Below are 18,114 nucleotides of genomic sequence, written 5' to 3' on the forward strand. Positions count from 1 at the left end.
AAGAAAAAGAGAAAGTATTAGGGAAAAATGAAGATACCCACAAATATTCTCTTCTCAGTAATCAAATTTGAAAATGTATATTAAATGTGAAAGCTAAAACTATACATCTTCTAAAAAAAATGGGAGATTATCTTCATAATATTCAAGTTAACAAAGATTTGTTAAAGCATTAACCATAATACAAAAAGAAATCTGATAAATTAGATTTCATCAAAGTTGAAAACTTCTACTCATCAAAATATACCATTAAGAAACAATGGCTGGGTGTGGTGGCTCACGCCCGTAATCCCAGCACTTTGGGAGGTCAAGGCGGGCAGATCAGTTGAGGTCAGGAGTTTGAGACCAGCCTGGCCAAAATGGAGAAACCCTGTCTCTACTAACAACAACAACAAAAAACCTACAAAAATTAGCTGAGTGTGGTGGCACACAACTGTAATCCCAGTTATTTGGGAGGCTGAGGCACAAGAATTGCTTGAGCCTGGGAGGCAGAGGTTGCAGTGAGCTGAGATCGCGCCACTGCACTCCTGCCTAGGCATCAGAGTGAGACTCTGTCTTAAAAAAAAGAAAATAAACAGGCGAGGCATAGAATGGCAGAAAAAATTCATTATATAAATAAACAACTTGTATACAGTGTATATAAAGAAATCCTACAGGCTGAGTCATGCCTGTAATTTCAGCTGGGGGATTTTGGGAGGTTGAGAGGGGAAGATCATCTGAGGTCAGGATTTTGAGACAAGCCTGGGCAGCAGTGTGAGCCCATTTCTAAAAAATAAAAAAACAGAACTACAAATTAATAAGAACAAGATAGTCTATTTTACAAGTGGGCCAGAAACTTGGACAAGTACTTGCAAAGAGGTATCTGAATGTCCCGTAAGCATATAAAAAAGGTGTAACAGTGATCAAAGAAATGTAAATTAAAGTCACACTGGACACCATTACACCACCACCAGAATGAGTAAAATTAAAAGGACTGACAATCACAAGTGTTTGTAAACATATGGAGCAACTGGAACTTCCATACATTGTTGGTGAGAGTATAAAATGATACAGTCATGTTAAAAAGTGTTTGGCAGTTTTATTAAAACTAAATACACAACTACTCTGATATAGCAATTTGATGCCTAGGTATATGCCCAAAGGAATGAATGCACATATCCACAACAAAACAAAACAAAACAAAACAAAACAATACATACAGAATGTTTATTGTAGGTTTATTCATAATAACAAAAAGTTGGAAATAACGTGAATGTCAACAGGTAAAAGGATAAACAAATAATGATATATTCATGTAATCAAATAGTCTATAACAATAAAAAAAGAACAAGTACATTGATGAAAGAAGACAGGCATAAAACAATATATACAGTATGATTCCATTCACATGAATTCTGAGAACAAGCAAAACTAATAGATCTTTAGAAAAGAGTAGTTATTTCTGGGAGCTGTATAGACTAGGAAAGGGCACAGGAGAATTTGAAATTTTTAATACTTTGGTCTGAGTGTATGTATTTTTATATGATCTTGATATGAATGTATACATATTTTAAAAAATCAAGTACACTTATGATTAGTGCACTCTATTTACTGTATATATGTTATTTCTTACTTAGAAAAAAGGAGATGGACAAATTGGCCTGGCATGGTTTACTCAATAGATTTGATGACAGAGAGAAAAACCTATCAGCATACATATCACTTGCAAGTAAATAAAAATTCATTCTGAGATTATGTAATATTAATATGAACAAAGCATAGAAAAAAACCCTGAACCATAACTCATAAGGAAACATCTAAAATATTATATAGGAATATATTATGGACCAGCCACTGTATATAACTATATCTTGATAGCAAAAATAGCATGGAAGATGAAAAACAATATCAAATTTCAGAATATTATTTTTAAAAAGTAGATACAGGTTGCATATCCCTTATCTGAAATGTGTGGGAACAGAAGTGCTTTGGATTTAGTTTTTTCAGATTTTGGAATATTTACGTATACATAGTGAGATATCTTTGGGATGGGAAGTCTAAACATGAAATTCATTCATGTTTCATATATACGTAGCTTGAAGGTAATTTCATACAATAGTTTTAATAAACTATGTATTGTGTGCCTTTGTTTTGATGACCTGTCACATGAGGTCAGGTGTGAAATTCTCCACTTGTGGTGTCATCTTGGCACTCAAAAAATTTTGGATTTTGGAGCATTTCAGATTTTGAATTTTTGGATTAGGAATGCTCAACCTGTAATTCTTCATGCTTTTGATTCTACAGAGGCTAAAATTTAAACAAAAAGCTCGCTGAAATTACTGCTATAGACCATGCATTATTTCTGTAAATAAATACAAAATTGAGATTTGCCTAAGCAAATCAAATACAAAAACAAATTGAAAAACTTTATTTTCTAGAAATATCTTCTGCGGTGCACATCTTAATGAAGGTCAGCATCTACAGAAAACTGTGGAGTATAATGCCATAAGGACCAATCTAATTATAGCTGACAAAACTCCAATTTGACTATACTTTTAATGTCAAATTTTAAAACTCTGGTTACTAAATAACATACTTTCTAAGAAATAAAATTTCAAATTTCTTGCTCATTTATACACTTTCCATTGTACTCAAATACTTTGTTCGCAGTTTTCCTAGAGACCGACTTCCTGGAACCTCCGTCCAACTTACTCGACACAGTAGTTATCCTGGCACTTTCTTCATTTTCCTTCGTGACATCTTTTAGTTTCAGGATCCCATCCTTCTCAGATTAATCCCTCATTTTGGTGAAGCACATCCTCCAGTGGCTTCCTAAGAAAGGGTAGATGGTGAGATAAAATTCTAAGACCATGCAAATCTTAAGGTATCTTTATTTTAGCCCCACTCTTGATTGGATTATTTGAGTACAAAATTCTAGGTTGAAAATCATTTCTTTTTAAATTTAAAGATCTTGCTTTCATAATCTTCCAGCATCCAGTGTTGCTACCAAGAAGTCTAAATGCCATTTTGAAAATGTATCCTTTTTATGTAATTTCCCCCGCTACCTTTTTTGGGAAGCTTTTAGGTCCTTCCATAACTCTAGCATTCTGAAATATCCTAACAATGTGCTTTGGTATTTTTTAATTCATTTCACAGGGCACTTAGTGGACCCTTTTAAGTTAGGAGACTAAGTCTTACATTTTCGGGAAATGTTCTTTAATTTTTTCTCTCTTCACCTTGTTTCTCTGTTCTCTCATTTTGGAACTCTTATTTATTAGATGTTGCAAATTATTCAGGTTTAAAGTTTCTTTTTTGTTCTTGCCTAGTTTTCATTTCTTTGTTCTACTTTTCAAAATTTCTTCAAGTTATTTTCTAACACATCTACTGAATGCTTAATTTTGGTGTCCTATTTTTCCAACAGCTTTTGTTTTTGGATTGTTCATTTTTAAAAATAGCATCCTGATCCTATTTAATGGAAGCAGTATATTTGTTTCTGAGAATATCACAGCTTCTTTATGTTCATTTTTCATGTTGAAAGTTTCCTCAAATATCTAGTGATCCTTGGCTCTCTGTGTATTGTGATTTCAAGTGACGGAAGGCTGTATAAGAATGAACAGGGCTTGTGGACTCTCAGTTTCACTGTAAGAAATAATCGAGTGTCAAGCTGTTTTTTTTACTGCTGGTCTTTTTGGGTTGGGTGAGCAGGGCTGGGTATAAACCCCATTGCCAGATTCTGTAGCCAGGTGGAGAAATTGGACTGGAGGCTCATAATGTTCAGAATACTCACATTCTGTCAATCATTTTGTCTTCCATATAGCACGTCACTATCACTACCATCCTCCCCCTGTCCTCAGTTCTATTTGGTTTAATTTCTCCAGACAATAAGGCTTCAGTCATTTGCTAGAGAGATAGCTGCCTGCCTACAAAGGGAGAGCAAAGATAAACTTTCAAAAAATCCCCTGGTTTCAACTTTATTACTCCTACCTTCCAGGGTACCTTGTGCCTTTAAATCCTTGAGTCTTTTGGGGGTTCTGGAAGGCAAAGATAGGTGTTCCAAATTTGTGAACCTTTTCTGTGATGAAAAATGGTTGTCATAACTCTGCTACCTATGATATACTTGCCCTTCATGGTAAAGAAGAGTGAGAAAGTAACTGCTTGAAACACACAGAGATGGCTGGGCCTGGTGGCTCATAACTGTAATCCCAGCACTTTGCAAGGCTGAGGCGGGCGGATCATGAGGTCAGGAGATCGAGACCATCCTGGCCAACACGGTAAAACCATCTCTACTAAAATACAAAAAATTAGCCGGGCATGGTGGTGCACCCCTGTAGTCCCAGCTACTCGGGAGGCCGAGGCAGGGAAATTGCTTGAACACAGGAGGTGGAGACTGCAGTGAGCTGAGATCGCACCACTGCACTCCAGCCTGGTGACAGAGTGAGTCTCCATTTCACAACCACCACCAACCACAAACCCAAACTACCTGCTGTTGAGACAGCATTTAAAAAAATTTGTGTTTGCAAATATTGTAATGATTATGTGGTTATTTTAGCTAAATACCACATGTCTCCTATAAAAAGTCTCATATCTGCAATTGGGCCTCCTCTTCTGACACTCAACAACAGTTCTAAGAAATAAATATATAAGAAATACAACTTGGGTCAACTATGTGTGAGCCTTCCTCACCCCCAGTCTCTTATTATTAAATATTATTATTTTAGAGACGGGCACTTGCTCTGGTGCTCATGTTTCTGTGCAGTGGCATGATCATAACCCACTGCAACCTCAAACTCCTCAGCTCAAGCAATCCTCCCAATTTAGCCTCCTGAGTAGCTGGGACTACGGGTGTGCACAAGCACTCCTCCTGGCTACTAGTCAATTACTTAGACATAAGAAAACAACACATACTGGAAAGAGTACAGACAGTTCCTGGAAACAACTATATAGACTGAAACCCAAGCTTAATCCATGCCACTATCATATTTATAGGGTTGCAGATAAAATGCAGGAAACTAAATTCAAATTTCAGGTAAATAACATAACTTTTTTCTTGTATATGTGCCATATTTCATTATTTATCTGAAATTCAAATTTATTTGGGTGTCTTGTATTTCTGTTTGCTAAATCTGGCAACCCAACCCATTTCAAGAAACATGTCCCAAGTAGAATGTGACCAACATAGAAAAACTGCATTCAAAGAAGGAAACTGGGGTCTGGACCTTTCAAGGCATGGGAGTCTACTTAAGTACCAAATAGGTAGACAGGGACCAACATCATATAACACACTTTGCAGTAAGTCTACAAGGAATGCATTGGCTGTGGCCAACATTAATGTCAGCCTTCAATTGATTCAGAAATTAGAATTCTTCCGGTAGTGGCTGCACCCTTCTTTCACCAGAGCTCTGCCACTCTATCAGGACAATCTGGTTACTCAAGGTGCAACCATAAAGCCCATCTAGGGTCTTTTTTGATGGAAGATGGCCATACCCTTGGGCTGTTCCACTTGTTTGGGTACCTCTCAAAGGAAGTTGCACCTACTGGTCCATTGCTTAATTTATTGTAAACCAAAACCATCAGCTGTTACACTGGAGTATCAGGTCCCACAGCTGATACCACAGATGGAAGGGTGAATTAGGCATAGGCGAGCAGTTAACCCAAACTTAACAATTTCCCCCCAAATAAAACTATAGTACCAGCTCCTTGTTAACTGCAACACTCATTTTAGGAGTTTCATCTGGTTTGTTGCTAATTTGATAAACTAGCTTGGTTGCTGTGTATACTAGGAAGTTAGTTTTAATTTTGTTAGGCTAACCAGTATCCTGAGTCCCTTCTGAATGATTATTGTTGTATACAGCCTAACTCCCCTAATGATCCCAGGAATTTTCATATCACGTGTCGTGTCAGAATCATGTTTTCCCAAATAAACTGCCCAAATTCCAGTCAAATTCCTGTTTTATGATTCAACTTGAAATTGCTGTTAACATTTTTAACTGCCTCCATAGTTTAGAGGCAATAACCCTATAGCTGTCTTCCTGTTACACTGTTATACTCCATTTTTTTTTTTTTAACCAGGTACCAGTGTAACACCAACACTCTGGGAGGCTGAGGTGGGAGGATTGCTTGAGCTCAGGAGTTCCCGACCAGCCTGAGTGAAACTGCGTCTACAAAGAAATACAAAAATTGGCCTGTGTGGTGGTGTGCACCTGTAGTCCACAGCTACCAATGAAGTTTAGGTGCATCGCTTGAGCCTGGGAGGTCGAGGCTGCGGTGAGCCAAGATCACGCCCCTGCACTCCAGCTTAGGCAAGAGTGAAACCCTGTGTCAAAAAAATAAATAAAAAATGAAAACCAGGCATTCATTTTCCACATCTCATTGAGAAGAGCTGGTCATAGCTCTCACAGAAGATGGGAAGCCAGCAAGTGTCAGGTCACTATGGTATATCCTCATCCTTTCCATTTCTTGGTCTCAGTTGCAAACTTTTACAATAAGTCTCACTGCTGCTGCTAATTGAAAGGAAGAGCTTGGCAAACTGCATGATTAGCAGACTCAAATATGTAGTCATTAACTCAACTTTATTTAAAATTATTTGAGACACAGCGTAGAGATTTTTCTTTTAGCAGCAGCAAGTTGACATAGAAGCACTGGTGGTTGGTCCAGAGAATGTAACTCCCTCAGTTCAATAGATATCACTGGTGGACAGGTATGTTACCAGCTTGCAGTTATCTCATGAAGTCTGTGAAGCTATCCAGATTTCTTAGGCTGTTCTATATATCCTAGCTACCTGAGCAAAACACTTTTGGCCCTGATCTTTGTGCCAGTGCCTTGTGATTAGCAGATATAATTTAAATCTTTGTACAAAGTATCTATATATTTTCTCCATTTCCTTGGGTGAGTGTCGTTGTGGGGGTTTAATTGAAGTGTGTCCTCCACATGAATCTTCATTACATGTGGATGGCTGCTCCATTCAATTCTTTTATGATTCTCCACTATAAGCTATTTTCAATATGTGAAGGGCCAACATATGGATTAGGGTTTAGGTTTATTTAGTATGACCCTAGATAGCAGAAATGGCTTGGGGTAATAGATAGGTTCATATATTTTAAAACTATTTTCCTATGTGTAGTAATCTTATTTACTTTTGCATTCCCAGTGTCTGTACTAGAGTAGGCACTTCTCCATAGCAATATTGGATGAATGGCTAAATTTCTAACAAGAGATATTTAAAACTAAGTCTGCTCCAAAAGACATGTTCTTTAACACTGGTGCCAAAAGTAGAAAGCCAGATGCAAGCCAACTTACGCGTAAGAAAATAACCCAGGTGACTTCTAAAGTCTTTAAATGCTTTAGCTATTTACACTAATATCAAAACATTTTCATCAGACTTTTTTTTTTTTTTTAATTTTTATATGGACAGGTGTGATAGAAGGCCCAGCAGGAAGGGCTTCTATCCCCCAGAGGAGACATATCATATGCCATCCTGCCATGCATGTATGGATTTTTTCCTTTGCTTAGGAAGCAGATGGGATTAAAAGACCTGATTATGGTCTTTGAGGCTCAAGGTATCTGGACTGTTTTAATAAAAATGTTGCCTATGGCTAGGTGCGGTGGCTCACACCTGTAATCCCAGCACTTTGGGAGGCTGAGGCAGGTAGATCACCTGAAGTCAGGAGTTAGAGACCAGCTTGACCAATTGAGAAACCCTGTCTCTACTAAAAATACAAAATTAGCCGGGTGTGGTGACACATGCCTATAATCCCAGCTACTTGGGAAGTTGAGAAGAATTGCTTGAACCCGGGAGGTGGAGGTTACGGTGAGCCAAGATTGCGCCATTGCACTCCAGCCTGGGCAGCAAGAGCAAAACTGTCTCAAAAAAGAAAGAAAGAAAGAAGAAAAAAAAAAGTTGCCTATCTGCACTGAGAAAGTAAAAGACAGTTAATGTCCACTGGTTTAGAAATAATTTCCTTACTCCTTTGATAAATATTTCTATAAAGAGAGGATAAATTCAACTTTTTATCCTAATTATGGTGACTGCATTTAACCAGAAGCCAACATAGTGAGTGCAAAGGTAGTAAATTCATTTCCAAACCCAGTGTTTATGTCACACAAAAAGTTAACTTAAGGCTTATTTAGGTACCTGTTATTTTGTGCAACCTGGAATTACTTAAAATATATAAACAAATAAGCTCACTTTGAATCTTGACTGAATATCAGACATTTTCTTCTTCAAGTGCGTTTCTTCTCTAGAGACGTCAAGTCATCTCCTGTCAGACGTACTATATGGATTCAGGTACTGTGTCTATTAACTCTATTCAGTACTTAGTGAATGTTGAGTATGTCTTAAGCAAAGTAGGATCTATTTCATTTGTTGAGGACAAATGACTATACGCTGTTCAACATGTACAAAGCTATTGGTTTATTCAGCTGCCAAGCTGTGGAAAGGCTTCCTTTCGAAGTGAAGAGCAAAAATGCATTCATGAGCAAGGCACTTTTATACACACACCAAGAGAGAAAAAAGAACATATTATGAACACATAAACATCAACATAGGTTAATATTCAAACCTCTTGCCTACCTCCTCCCACCTCCCCTTAAACAAACAAAAACAAAAACAAAAAAAAAAGGAAAGAGTTTCCTGTAACATTTTAGAAACCAGTTTCACAGAATATCTACATAAGAACAATTTCTGATACATTCAGTTACACTAACAATATGATATGGTTTCAGGTCAATAATTTCCACTAACAAATACTTTTATCTACAATTCCCTCTTTTTTTCCTTTAGACAACTAAGGCTCAGCAGAAATATTCATTAGGTTATAAGCATTCTTCTCTCTTCTTAAAATTGCTATATATTTACATAATTTATGATTCCTAACTGCCTTTTTTTTTTTTCTTGAGACGGTGTCTTGCTGTTGCCCAGGCTAGAGTACAGTGGCGCGATCTCGGCTCATTGCAACCTCCACCTCCCAGGTTCAAGCAATTCTCCTGCCTCAGCCTCCCAAGTAGCTGTTGATTACAGGTGCACGCCACTACGCCCGGCTAATTTTTGTATTTTTAGTAGAGATGGGTTTTCACCATGTTGGCCAGGCTGGTCACGAACTCCTGATCTCAAGTGATCCACCTGCCTCAGCCTCCCAAAGTGTTGGGATTACAGGCGTGAGCCACCGTGCCTGGCCTGCTTCAATTTTTTGATGCCACCTTGTAAACAGCACTTAATTATGGAGAATAGGAAAAAGCAAAACTAAGAGGATATATATATATATATATGTATATATATATACACACACACATACACTTTTCACAATCTCTTTTCTGATTCCCTTTAGATGCCCAGTCAACCAGGACCACACACAGATTTCATTTTATTTGTAGAGTGTATGAAAAGATTTAATAGTCTCATGCATTTTATTTTACGTATACTGATTTCTATGTTTTGACTCATTTAAATAAAAAAAACAAGCCTCATTTACAAGGGCATATACTCTTCCTTGTTTGGCCAAAAGAAAATCTATAGCTAAATCTACTTAGAAAAACAATGCTGCTGAAACTCTTAACTTCAGATTGTATTAGGCTGAGATTTTCTAATAAGAAGGTTCTTTAAAATTAGAAGGGTTCCTGACGTTTGCAATGGATGTGGAAAGTACTTGAACTTTTACTCCAGGAAATGCTATACAGACTAAAATTTTAATCCATTAGCAGTTAATACTGAAAGCAGAAATGCTCTCTTAATCATTTTCCATTAATCTTTTGAAAGGTATTTTATTTACTCTTGACAAAAGTCTGAGTACCAAGATTCAGGAAACATATTCTCTACAGAACAGGTGTTTGTTTAATCCCAAGGGATGATCTTATAGGCTGATTTAGCCAGAGACAGCCTGGTGGGAGACTGATACAGAACGTTCATGATGTAATTGTAAGTGCCATAATAAGTTTGTAGTAGTACAGGCTAAGCTTAAAATTGTACTCCTCCCTGCCGCTCCCACCCCCCTGCCAAAACAAGAAAAAATAAAAGGAACCCTAAAGAGTGTCCTATGTAGGCACATCTATATAAAAGCTGGGAAAGAAATCCCCATCCCTGCCATTTTCCTTTGTGTAGTTACTCAATTTAACTACCTCCATAGAAATGCATGTTAGAGAAGGGTATGCTCAGAAAGGTATTACTGTGGGTAGCTAACTTCTAGCTTTCAATAATGGCTGTTCTGAAGTCTGGATAATAAAAGGGGTGGTGGTCTACTTTTCTTCATTAATAATCAGATATCTCATTAAAGCCATTCAGAAAGGCAGAATAAATTGGGATGGGTAGGGTGAGAAGTGAGTGTGAAGAATATTCAACTAGCTTTTGTAATATGGTCCCCTTAAGTAATTCTCCATTGGTATTTTTTTTGTTGTTGTTGTTGTTTTGAGACTGAGTCTTGCTTTGTCACCCAGGTTGGAGTGCAGTGGCATAATCTTGACTCACCGCAACCTCTGCCTCCCTGGTTCAAGTGATTCTCCTGTTTCAGCCTCCCGAGTAGCTGGGATTACAGGCATGCACTGCTGCGCCCAGCTGATTTTTTTTCTATTTTTAGTAGACGGGATTTCGCTGTGTTGGCAAGGCTGGTCTCAAACTTCCGACCTCAGGAGATCCACCCACCTCAGCCTCCTAAAGTGTTGGGATTACAGGCGTGAGCCACCACGCCTGGCCTTGATATTATCATTTTATCCACAGGGTTTGTCAAAGGGTATCCTCTTTGGCTTGCCAGGGCATAAGATAGTTTGACTGAGAAGACATTAGTGGGCTGTGTAATGACTAACTTTGTACCCCTTCCTCAATTAGCAACATCAGAGATATCACAGCAAATGGTAGATCTTTACAGTGATGCAGTTAGGAGTTTGTTAACTGCCTTTTGGAAGTCAGTGTAAGAATAAGTAGTGTTGATGGGTTCAGTACGAGTTGTTTCCTTAACTGTTTTAGTCAGCCAGCCACAGCAACACCCAGAAACACAAGAATTAGGAATCTGTTTTAGGTATTCAGGTATGGGAGTGGCTCTACTCAATGTTCGGCTTAGCTGTTTGGTGGCAAATTGCAGTGCTCCATTTAGAGTGGCATGATCTCTAGAGAGCCGGCTGGGACTTGTAAGAGGCTTTTGAAAAGGTGGGACTCCACAAGAGGCCAGAGGGGGCCATTCAGGAATTGGTTCCAGTTTGGGGACACAGTGGGAACAATGGGAGAGTCTTAGACCTATCTCTCGAAGTATATGGACTGGTGTGCTTGGATCCAAGAGTTTAGCATGATACAACCAGGAATTAGGATTTAAAGGTTTCCAAGTTGTGGAATATTTTAAAAGGCACTTAACCTGCCAGGCAAGACTCTCAAGAGGCGATAAGTTGGGTACCATGGAGTCCTCTTCTTCAGAGGAATCCCACTCTTCCCCAGAACTCTCATTCAGGTAGCTAATGTTTTCTTCTTCCTCACTTTCTGAATCTGACAAGTGGTCAGGAGAGGGATTTCTAGGACCCATCTGAATGAAACAGAGTAAGGAACCAGAAAAAGGTAATAATCTAAAGCCAGCAGAACACTTACTAACACTGGCAAATAGAAATAAGAGATGAAAAATCCTTTTGCCAAGATTAATTTGTCTTTCAGTCCATTATGCACATAGAGTATGCTTGCGGCCCACACCACTGTGCTGTCCTTCAAGATTATGTTGTATATTCTTCACTTACAAAGAAGACATCTTAGTTTTCAGGACCAGTTCAGTGTGTAAAAGTATTTAGTCACTTACCAGTGGCACAGGTCAGAGTATCTCCTTCAAATCCTGGCTACCCAAGAATACCAGGGGTCCTCATCTAGGCAAGCTGATTTACTTAGCATAGTCCCAATTGGTAGTGGTACTGTGAAGAGACACTGTTTGTGCTGTTTTGCTGGCAGTGATATTATATCTACTTGACAACGAAAAGAAGCTCAGTAGTTGTCTTGGTTGTCCGCTGGTATAGCAACTTTTGTGCAGTGGGGACTGATGGGATGAGCTGTCAAGAACATCTGGTGTAAGAGGATCCGATGCTTTCCATAGGTGACGTAAATGCCCTTGGAAACTGGTGATTTAGCTGTTGGACTATCTGGAAAGGTAGCCTTAACCTGTGAATGAGAAGACTAGAGACATGATATTAAAGCCTGAAAGCACTGGATAACATTATTGCCTACCTAACCTCAGGATATCTAAAATCAGAACAAATGCTGAGCAAGAAGTCTTACAGACTCTTCCCTCTCTATCTCATAGGCTTAGGCCAATTTACCTGTTGGTAATAGCTCTTACAATCACAATATTGCGGAGGAAAGTCTGGGGCCATTTTAATTCTTTGTTGGTACAAAACTGGGCCAGTTTGTATGCAGTTTTAGCCCAGAAAATTACTTTTGCAAAAGCTGATCCCTTATGTCCCAAACTCCAAATAGAGAGCTCTAAAAGGTATTTATTTATTTTTATTTTATTTTTTTTACCTTCAGAGGTGCTTGTTGGAATTAGTTTTAGGGGGCCTGTCCTGGTGGTAGAGCTGCTAGATGTTAGGACTCTTGCTGGGACCTCAGAAGTTGTGATCCTATGACCAATTCTATATAAGCTGTTCCACAAAAAAGAAAAAAGCATGAAAACTGACCAGTTCCTTTTATAAAGATAACAAAAATAAATTCCAAACTTAGAGATGAACCAAACAAGAAAAGTATAGGCTCACTTCACTTGCAAAATCCTAAATATCACTTAACAGAATCCAACAGTACATTAAAAAGAGTATTATCAAATACAGCCTATCCCAGGAAAGTAAGAATAGCTCAAATTATAAAAAATGTACAAATTACCAGAACTAAAGGAAAAAAAGAGATCATTATATTGAATGTGGATAACCTTTGTTAGTTCCTGACCAACATGTATTTATGCTTTAAAAGACAAAACAAAACATTTTTACTAAACTAGAAGGAGAATATAACTTTCTTAACTTGGTAAAGGTTATCTACCAAAATCTTTAAGCAAACATTATCCTGAATAAGATGAGATACATTTCCTTTAAAAGTGAAGTCAGGGGCAGGGCACAGTGGCTCATGCTTGTAATCCTAGCATTTTGGGAGGCCAAGGGTGGAGGACCACTTGAGGTCAGGAGTTCAAGACCAGCCTGGGCAACATAGCAAGACCCTGTCTCTACAAAAAAATTTAGCCAGGTATGGTGGTGTGTGCCTTTAGTTCTAGCTACTTGGGAGGCTGAGGCAGGAGGATTGCTTGAGCCCAGGAGTTGGAGGCTGCGTGGTGAGCTATGATCACACTGCTGTACTCTAGTCTGGGTGACAGAATGAGACTCTTCTCAACAACAACAACAACAAAAAAGTGAAATTAGCTAAAGATGACCATGTTGACTGAGACTGATATTGTCTGACACAGGACGGAAAGTCCTAATCAATGTTTTTCTTTTTGGAAAAAGATACGTTAAGAATTGGAAGAGATAAAACTATTAGTTTACAGATGATTATCATCTAATTAAAAAAAAACAGAGTTCAACAAGTTTCCTGATCTGAGATTAACCTATGAATATCCATTAATTTAATTACTTATATAACACTTATTATTTGCCATGTACTACTCTAATAACTGCACAAATGTTAACTATTTTAAAATTCTTCTAACAACCATAAAAGGTGGTACTTTTATTGTCCCCATCTTACCTGTGGATTAAGTTACGTGACCAAAGTCATTCATCTAGTAAGTCACAGGGCCAGAGTTTCAACTCAGGCACTGTTAACTTTTATACTAGCAATACTAACTAGACCATATATAAAGACATTTCACAGAAGGAAAAACAAACAACAAAAACCTAATCCTATAAAGAACCTAGGAACTAATCATTAATATATAAGATCTAATAAACAATATAGAAGATAATTTAAAATACAGACATTCCATGTTCTTGGATGGAACAAATATCATAAAGATATCAACTTTCTCCCTATTAATTTATACAATTCCAATCAAAATTTTAAGGAACTCTATATAAAGGTTATATAGAAAGAATAAAATTCCACATATAGCCAAATGAACTGTTTAAACAGAAGAGTAAGGGAGTTCCTATTCTTCAAGGTATGTACTATGACTAATGTCACAGAAATTAAAATAGGGTAGCATTAGTGTAAGAACAGACAATAGTCCAAAAGAGCAGAAAAGAGCTTAGAAACAGAGCTATATATAATTTGGGAATGTAATATAAAATAAGGTTGGTACATAAACTAAGGGTGAATGGATATGTTTAGTACATAATATTGGTACAACTGGCTCACTATATTAAAAAAAAGTAAAACTATTGGAACAAGAATTAACAAAAAATTAAGAACAAGGTTAAGAAAAAAAAAGAAAAGCAAAACCATGTAATACCTATACATATAATGACATGTATAAGGGAGGATTCACGATGGATTAAAGATCTAAATGGGGATGGTAAAACCATACAGTTAGTTAAATATAATACAGAATATCTTTGTGAAATGAGGCCAGGGAAAGACTTCTTAAACAAAAAAGCATAAAGCACCAGACCAAAAAATGAATTTAATCACATCACAATTAATCATTTCTGGACTGAACTAAAGATACCAAGGACAAAGTTAAATCAATTTTTAAGAAAGATAGCAACTTCAATAAAGAAATGAGCAAAGGACAAAGACATCCAAATTATAGAAGAGAAAATCCCAAAGCATGAACAGTATGATCACATTATGCTATCAGTTTGGTAGAATAAGAAAGCTGGATAATGCCAAGTGTCAGTGAGTTATTTTTTGGAACTGGCACTGCTGGTGGGATTGCAGAGTGGAGTAACTGTTCCTAACAGGCTGGCAGCACTACTTAGGCAAACTATTTGCACATCTCATGATCTAGCAATCCTACTTTTGGGCATAGATAGCAAAGAAATTCCCGTAAGAACATGTATGAAGATATACCCTGAAGCTACATCTGTGATGACAGGAATTAGCAGCATTCCAGGTTCCTATCCCTAGAGAAGCGGACTGGTAAAATGTGGTGGAAACACATTCCAAGTATATATAGCAACATGGGTGGCCTTTAAAGGCATAGCTTTACATGAGAAAAGAAACAGTATCAATGTGTCGTTTATGCTACTCTGTACGGGGCATTTCCAAAATTAAAGTCAGTGGACATTTTCATTATCGAATACACTGAGTTGTGCTAATAAGGTCATATGGTATGGCTTCAGGTGAGCAATTTTCCTCTAATGAGTATTTCTCTGGCTTTCACACACTCCTAGCACAGTGTCTGGCATATATGAGTGGCTCAGTAAATGTATCTGAAACAATCAGAGAATGGCAAAGGCTTGCAGTAAGTAACTACCACAAGCAAGTTCTATTTTACTCCAGAAGAGAAGAGTTCCCAAGTTATAGCTTGGTGATTTGGTAATGTTAGACAAAGACAAATGAGATAATTTTTTAAGGCAAGATCAACATATGATGCTACTACAGCAATATAAAGGAAACTGCTTATACCTTTAAGAAGAAACAATGTAATACTTCTTAGTTTATAATACTATAATACTGTGCCAGGAGTGTGTGAAAGCCAGAGAAATACTCATTAGAAGAAAATTGCTGACCTGAAGCCATACCATATGACCTTATTAGCACAACTCAGTCTTTATTAACTGAGACAGGAGAAGCTGTTGGCTTTTAATTGCGCTGTCCTCTAATATTTTTGCTATTTTCACTTCAACCAGATTGCACCTGTGAGATTACTAATTGGCTATACTTCAGTTATTATGTTACTCAGAAAATTTTTAAAAAGGCTCTTACTTTCCCATAATTGTTTTTGTTCTGTTTCACAGTACGGAAGTTAGGAAACATGTAAGCTTTAAGGCAGTATACTATGTTGTTTAAATTTAATCTAGCATCTTTAAAAAAATATTTTCAGATTATAATATCAAAAAATACTGAACCCCTCCCCCCATGGCTTTAACCATTGAAAAAAAAAACAACAAAAACAAACCTAACCAAAATATAGTTAGGCTGACCTCTGGTGGCCAGATGTCTCATTCTTCTGTAACTGACAAAATGGTGTGATGTCTCTGTTGGTGAGACAGCCAAGTTGAATACAATAAATACTAGCTGGCTCACGCCTGTAATTCCAACACTTTGGGAGGCAAAGGCGGGTGGATCACCTGAGGTCAGGAGTTCGAGACCAGCCTGGCCAACATGGAGAAACCCGTCTCTATTAAAAATACAAAAAAGTAGCCAGGTGTGGTGGTGAATGCCTGTAACCCAGCTACTTGGGAGACTGAGGCAGGAGAATTACTTGAACCTGGGGAGGCAGAGGTTGCAGTGAGCCAAGATTGCGCCATTGCACTCCAGCCTGGGTGACAGAGCAAGACTCTGTCTCAAAATAAAAATAAAGATAAATATTAGAAACGTCACAAAGCAAAATTATGGGCAACACAAATGTTACCACATTCTTATCTTAACTAGCAGTTGAATATCTATAAAGTTTGAGGAATTAAGCAGGAGAATGGATAAGGTATGGCATATTAATACAATGGAGTACTATAGCAACCTGTGTCGCAGTTTCCTCATCTTAAAAGAAGATCAAAGTTATCCTACAGGGTTTGTGAGCAATAAACAAAGTAAAGTGCTTAGAATGATAAAGGTCAATCACGTGCAAGTTACTATTATTAATACATCAATATGAACCACAGCAATATTGATTGAAAAAAGCCAGAGGCACATATAATTATTCATTTAATGGTTAAAACATGCAAAATAGTACAATATCCTCATTCAGGGATTTATTTAGTCATTAACATAAAAAAATGTGTCATTAATATATAAAAATCTGCATGGTAAAAGTTAACAGTAAATTAAGAAAATCCATTACTTCTTCGGAGTGAAGGTAATTCAAAAGGAGAAAGATGTACAGGTGGCTTTAGTAATGTTCTATTTCTTCAGCTGGCAGTAGGTTACTGAGGTGTAGGAGAGGGAAAAACGGCTTCCCTCCATCCTCCTAGGTTCTTTGGCTAGGTTACAAATTAACTTGACATAAACATTAACAAGAAAAAAAACCCGTACTTAACTACACATGCAGAGGAGTCCCACCATGGTCAGATGATTGAAGATTATACAGCATCCTACGCTACTCAAGAAATGGTGGTTTGCGGCTTTCTGGGGGATGGTTGGCCACAAAGTTGTGGAAAGGTGAGGGGAGGAAATAAACGGTGAATAAAAGTTGTCTTGATATGCAGATAAAATCTCCCAGGTAACAAAAATTATCGCAGAGCTGCCCTCTTCGTGATACAGATGCTTTACTGATGTATATTTCCTTTGTAGATGTAAATTTCTTTTACAACAGGACAGATTTTCAGAGTGACTCCTGTGTCTGCATTTTATCAGAATACCAGCTCAAAATATACCCTAGAAGTATACTGTAGGGTGGCCTATTCTGTTCTCCTACAGTCTTATTTTTGGATGGTGCATCCTGAGATCCAACAGAAATTCTGCCTGATATAATTTCATTTAAAATTTAAAAACCTAGTTTCTACTCTTCTTTATTTTAACCACTACCCGAAAGACCTTTCCATTCTCTTGAGTTCTCCCTTAATACACTGTCCTTATGCCCGCTTGTAAACAGGGCCTCGACAGCTGCATATCTAGAAACGGCAATAGCTAAGTTAGCCCGCACCCCCTTCGCAGCGATCCCCGGGCCGCCTGCACGCCCTGCGGAACCTCGCAGTCGGCTTCACCAGGGCAGGGACTAAGGCCTTCAAAAGACCGCATCCGTCTCCACTAACCTCGGGTCGCCCAGCTTAGCGGACCCAGCAGCGTCTCCCTTCTCAGAGGCGGCCGGGCCTCCGGAACGCGCTACGAACTTTCCTTTGTCGCAGTCTCTCGAAACGGAGCCCTCGTGTGGGGATCCCCCGCCCTTTGCCCACAAGGGAGGTTGTTATCTTCGGCAGATCTCCCGTTCTCACCCTTGGAGGATCGCTTCTTCTTTCTCGCCTCACGCTCAACCGCACTACCCAGCTAGGCCTAACACTAGCAACCCTTCCCCTCCCGCGGCTAGGCCACTCCACTCCGCTCCCGCGCCGACACTACTTCCGACCGAGTCAAGGTCCCTCCCCCTTAAAAACGCCACTTCC

General features: G+C 38.2%; 1 protein-coding gene across 6 annotated transcripts; it reads right to left on the minus strand.

Moving 5' to 3' along the window:
- Window positions 1-1,197: 1,197 nt before the first annotated feature.
- On the minus strand, window positions 1,198-18,077 carry DCAF16 (DDB1 and CUL4 associated factor 16). 6 transcript variants are annotated; one of them, XR_003119414.1, is made up of 4 exons: window positions 17,767-18,077; window positions 12,452-12,570; window positions 11,739-12,106; window positions 1,198-2,808 (listed from the first exon to the last, which is right to left on the minus strand). XR_003119414.1 is itself a non-coding variant. In XM_025385214.1 (3 exons), exon 3 carries the CDS (start codon window positions 11,472-11,474, stop codon window positions 10,824-10,826), a length of 651 nt encoding a protein of 216 aa, XP_025240999.1. In that variant the 5' UTR covers window positions 11,475-12,091; window positions 12,452-12,570; window positions 17,767-18,077; the 3' UTR covers window positions 10,371-10,823. The 6 variants fall into 6 exon arrangements, 5 of the variants coding, with proteins under 5 accessions (XP_025240999.1, XP_025240998.1, XP_025241000.1 ...); XM_025385214.1 differs by lacking the exon at window positions 1,198-2,808 and having other exon boundaries at window positions 10,371-12,091; XM_025385213.1 differs by lacking the exon at window positions 1,198-2,808 and having other exon boundaries at window positions 10,371-12,106.
- Window positions 18,078-18,114: the final 37 nt, after the last annotated feature.

Source organism: Theropithecus gelada, chromosome 5 (genome assembly GCF_003255815.1).
Source record: "Theropithecus gelada isolate Dixy chromosome 5, Tgel_1.0, whole genome shotgun sequence".
In the NCBI taxonomy this organism is placed as follows: Eukaryota; Metazoa; Chordata; class Mammalia; order Primates; family Cercopithecidae; genus Theropithecus; species Theropithecus gelada.